Below are 5346 nucleotides of genomic sequence, written 5' to 3' on the forward strand. Positions count from 1 at the left end.
TCAGCAGTGCAGTGTAATAGACTTCCTCAAGAAGTTTAAACTATAAAATATATATTTTATGTTATTTTTCTTCGATAAGTTGATTGGCTGGACTAAACCTTATTTGAATATGCAATTGAATCTGTTGAAACTATTTTTCTTATTTGATCATTTCTTTATATTATACATGTCCCAGTACTAATTTTCCACCCTGTAGAGCAGTGGTCCCCAACCCCCGGTCCGCGGACCAGTACAGGTCCGTGGACCAACTGGTACCACTGAAAATCAGTGGTGTACAAGGTGAAGAGAAAGGGAGAAATCACAGTTCCCTGTGGAGCTCCTACGTCACTGACCACCACATCAGACAGGACACTGCCCAGACGGACAAACTGTGGCCTGCCTGTCAAGTAGTCAGTAACCCAAGAGATCACTGAGTCGTTGACTCCGCAGCTTCTCACCCAGTAGCAGAGGCTGGATGGTGTTGAAGGCACTGGAGAAATCAAAGAATGTGATTCTCACAGTGTCTCCTCCACCATCCAGGTGCGAAAGTGCTCGTTGCAGCAGGAAGATGATGGCATTGTCCACTCCTAAGTGGGGCTGGTAGCCAAATTGCAGGGGGTCTAGAAACGTCCTCACCTGAGGCCTCAGCTGGGCCAGGACCAGTCTCTCCATGACCTTCATCACATGAGATGTGAGAGCAACTGGTCTGTAGTCCTCTGGGTCGGATGGCCTTGGCTACTTGGGAACAGGAACCACATGTGATGTCTTCCACCGCAGCGGGACTCTCTCCAGCCTCAAGCTCAGGTTGTACATGTGTGCCAGTACAGGGGCCAGCTGGATGGAGCAGGTTTTCAAGATCCGTGTTGTAATGCCATCAGGTCCTGCAGCCTTCCCCTGGTGTAATCGCTCCAACTGTCACTGTTAGCTGGGGGTAGGTGTTGTCTGCAGTGGAGATGGAGGGGGGCCTTAGGAGAGGTGGTGTGCTGGAGAATGTCGGTAGGTGGATTGAACGACTTGGGGCAGTGTGGATGTGTGGGGGGATGGTGGTGGTATGGGAGTAGCAGGAGGTGAGCTGAACCTGTTGAAAAACTGGTTGAACTGGTTTACTCTATCCCGGCCCCCAGATATCTGTGTGTCCTTCCCCTTCATTCCAGCGATGTTCTTCATTCCTTTCCACACATCTCTCACACTGTTCTGCTCGAGTTTGGACTCAAGCTTCCTCCTGTAGTTGTCCTTGCATGTCCTCAGTGTCTCTCTGAGTTCACGCTGAACTCTCCTCTGCTCCTCCTTATCTCCAGACCTGAAAGCCATCTTCTTTTTGTTTAGAAGTGCCTTCAGGTCACTGGTAATCCAGGGTTTGTTGTTGGAGAAGCAGCGCACGGTCCGGGCTGGCATGTGTCAAGAAAACTGGTAGGGGGTTTGAGATCTATCCAGGTACACGCAGAAAAAGGTGCATGAAGACCTGAAAGAAATAAAGCAATCTTGTGTTTTGATTTAAAGTGATTAAGTTGGACATGTATGACTACAATAGGTAAAATGACTGTGTGTAAGTAATCACTGAATGATTCTGAAGTGTACGAATCATGCTCTGTAATGACATAACAACAATGAAATGATTAAGGTTTGATGATTTATAATAAGTGAAAGAGGTGATTAATGCTTATGATTAATGCTTAATGGAAATCAGCACATAGTTTTAATATTTGACTGTGTTTAATAGTTAATCAGAGTAAAGGGTGAGTAAAAAGAGAAGGGGAAGTTGTGAGTTACTGCTGTCGCAAGCAGTTCTGAACAGATGGCCAGACGCACAGGATGGGTGGAGCGGTATGGTTGGCTAAGATCAACACGCTGAGGAAAGAACGGGACTTTCCATCCCAGCCAGCAGACAGGAGGGGCCGACGGGGGTTTCCGTGAAATCAGCAGATGTTCAGGAAACCACGTCAACTAACACTCCCCATACACATACATGGCAGAGAACTGTATAAAAGCAGACGGAAAAGGAGAAGTTCTTGTTCTTTGTCTGCGGCACCGAAGTAGAGCTAACACGAAGAAGCAGATCAAGGAAACAACAGCAGACCACACCCTGGAGCCACGGGAAAAGCTGAAGCTTCGTGCCGCCAAAGGGAGACAAGTTCCAATCGTCCAACCCGGGTTCCTGATTCGATCGTCGGTCTTACCTCAACCCAAACATTGCAACAGACTTGGAGAAAAGACAAAGGTTCCGGAGGGATAAAGAGTTGGGTTTTCAAAAGCAATTGAGCCCTCTCTACTTTGCTTCTATTCTAAAGAGGATTTTTCCACACAAAGGACAAAGATTCAGACCAAGGTTCTCGGACGTTCCTGTTGCTAAAGATCCACCACAAACTGGGTATGAGTTGAACTCGCTTCCTAAAAAGCTATCTCAGAATCTGCGACATAGGTTAGGGAAAAGAGACAGTAGGGTATGATTATACATGTTGATTTTATTACACTGCTCTTGAATTATATACAATTGATTATTGATTTGTATGTCACATATCCCTGCTTAAGCTTGCTTAATAAATTCATACTCTAAAATTCTAATGAGGTTGGTGGACATTGGAATTAATTGAGTCATTTATTCATTTTTCAGTTCTTTTAATAAGGGTAAAACTAATGTACATGGTTCTAGTAAAGAGGAGGCTTCATAATTTCCTTTGGCGAGAGTAAAATAATGACCCAGGGACTTACATCCAAGTCACTAAATCTAGTCTAGTCGGTTCCAAGAGCTAGTTATATTTTAGAAAGCGAGCTACCGTTAACAGAAGGGGTTATTGGAATTATGCAGCTGTGAGGGCTACTCAGCTGATTGTTTCTTAACTGAAAAGGGTCGTAACTTCTGGATTGGAGGTAGTTAGAGCTAGACGAATCGCTTTCGACACCAGTTTAAATAGATTATCTCTTATAGATCTCTTTTAGGGTAATACCCAGGTCTTAGAGATTTTCCGGACCTGTTAGACAGAGAACTGGTCAGTAGTCAGCCCCGGAGGGTTGTGATGAAGTGGGCGGGGCTAGCTATTGCAGGATAACGGACACATGACAGTGTCCTCACAGAATCTGATGTAGTCCGTGATGCAGTCAGACATGTTGTCGATGTCCTCCCCATGAGGCACACAGAGCACATCCCAGTCTGTCGACCCAAAGCAGTCCTGCAGTGCCTCAGCTGCCTCCTGTGTCCACCTCCTCACCATCCTGATGCGAACAGGCTGCCTACTCACTACAGGAACATACTTGGGAGTCATCCTTACCAAGATGTGGTCCGACCTGCCAAGGGGGGGGCAGGGCTGTGGTGCTGTATGCATATTTGGCATTAGCATACAGGAGATCCAGCATTTTGGTTTCCCTGGTCAACATACTGCTGGAAGTTGTGTAGAGCTTTGTCCAATGAGGCATGGTTAAAATCACCTGTGAAGACCATGAAGGCGTCTGGGTGTTTAGTCTGTAGTTTGGCTGCAGTAGCGCTGATGACGTCACAGGCCACCACTGCATCAGCTGATGGGGGAATATAAACAGCGATCAAAATGGCGGACATAAACTCCCTCGGTAAATAATACGGCCGCATTCCCACAGCCAGAAGTTCAATGTCCGGGCTACAAATCTGTTCCTTCACGTTAACATGACCGGGATTACACCACCTCTCATTCACATAAAGTGCAATCCCACCGCCCCTCTTCTTCCGACTCTTGGAAAAGTCCCTATCCCCCCGCACCAAGGAAAATCCAGGAACCTCCACGCTGTAGTCTGGAATAAGCGAGTGTAGCCAGGTTTCCATGAAGCAGAAGATACTGCACAGGGAGTGCAGTATCTTCTGCTTCTGCATTGTTGCAGTATTGTTCTCCGTAACAATCAATGCCTCTACTCCGTGGCGAACAGCGACAGAACCACATCCAGCCATTGTGGAAGCTTAACTGATGATCTATGGGTTCTTTAAGCACGGATCCTTAATCGGTTACAGCAAATATACACAGATTAACACACACGACGGGAGCTGCGTCTGCAGGCAGCCAGCTAAGCCGGCGCCATTTTTTTTTTTGAAGATGATTAAAACATATTATATAGTAAAAGGGGCACACACTTTTTAAGAAAAAATCATTATGTATCAAAATGTACATGTTTAACTATTTGTGGTCTATATGTAAATGTCCCTAACAGGGTGGAACACATTCAGAGACAATGGAGAAAATAAAACACATGTAATTATTTATTTATCCAACCCTGAGCTTGCCCATTATTCATTTCTTAATGTTAAACATGTTAGTGTTGTAACAAAATATTTAAATCTTAAAACATTAATACTTTTTTTTTTTCCAAAAGTCCTGAAGCCGAAATGTTGCCGCAAAAAAAGAATCACCCATTTGCCATTCAAGTTCCTGTCCCTTCCTTAGGAGCTGCGGCTCTATTGTTGCTGAAATCACAGCGCTGTCCACTTAAATGTTGAACGAACTCTTGCTTTACTTTGCACAGACATTATAATGACTCATCCTTTTCTCAGAAGAGCTAATCTTAGCATCCATTTAGGAGAGAAGTGTTCCACCATTATGACAAGTGACCCCCATTTCTTTTCATTGGGACGACTACTTCCTGCCTGAATCAGAGAATGGCCTGCAGGAACATAATTCAAATACTGTACAGAAAAGTGCTGCAGCTGCAGATTACAAAGGAGGCCTTGAACTGCATGAAATATTAAAGCATTAAGATTAGATGAGGACATACGCTACAATATCTCACCATAGTCTTAGAGAAACGTCTGGCTTTCTTCACTCACAGGCAGGAAAGGATAAACCTCTAAGGACCATATGGCATACAAAAACTACTTTGGGTTTGAAATAATAGCCAGTTACATTATTCACATTTTAAGTAACTACTACAACCATTTTTGTTGTTGCAAATTAATCTAAACAAGGTCTAAATCCTCACACATCAGGGACTGTTTTCTTCACACACACATACAACCTGTAAATTTTATCTGTGGGTAAATTTGATCTATTATTTATCTATAATCCATTCCCTAACATTCTTGTATATTCTGTATAATCTGTGCATATAGCTCCCATATTTATATTTATACACAATATCTATATCTCTTGCTATAACCCCTTATAGTCCATACATACATAGTCTTGTACATCTGTAAATAAATATTTGTCTCGTAGAGCACTTCTGGATAGATGCAAACTGCATCTCGTTGCTTGTACTTGTGACAGTGCAATGACAATAAAGTTGAATTCTATTCTATTCTAAATGGACATCATAGTTAAAACTGATAAAGTCTACTATTGCTCTAAATAAAATGTATGTATAGTCTAAACATTGAAAACATTGCTCCATGTTTTCAGCAATTGTAAACGT

General features: G+C 43.5%; 1 protein-coding gene across 1 annotated transcript; it reads right to left on the reverse strand.

Annotated features, from left to right (window-relative positions):
• Positions 1–582: 582 nt before the first annotated feature.
• On the reverse strand, positions 583–3304 carry LOC114142475 (uncharacterized). The gene is made up of 2 exons (XM_028013812.1): positions 3036–3304; positions 583–1374 (listed from the first exon to the last, which is right to left on the reverse strand). Exons 1-2 carry the CDS (start codon positions 3297–3299, stop codon positions 946–948), a joined length of 693 nt encoding a protein of 230 aa, XP_027869613.1. The 5' UTR covers positions 3300–3304; the 3' UTR covers positions 583–945.
• Positions 3305–5346: the final 2042 nt, after the last annotated feature.

Source organism: Xiphophorus couchianus, chromosome 1 (genome assembly GCF_001444195.1).
Source record: "Xiphophorus couchianus chromosome 1, X_couchianus-1.0, whole genome shotgun sequence".
NCBI lineage: Eukaryota > Metazoa > Chordata > Actinopteri > Cyprinodontiformes > Poeciliidae > Xiphophorus > Xiphophorus couchianus.

What these genes read in the sequence shown, in the direction of transcription:
- LOC114142475 (XM_028013812.1), bottom strand. Translation starts at nt 3,299, where the DNA reads ATGCATACAGCACCACAGCCCTGCCCCCCCCTTGGCAGGTCGGACCAC. An exon ending in GATTCTGTGAGGACACTGTC is followed by an intron (nt 1,375 to 3,035) that starts ATGTGTCCGTTA and finishes TTTTCTTGACAC; the next exon opens with ATGCCAGCCCGGACCGTGCG.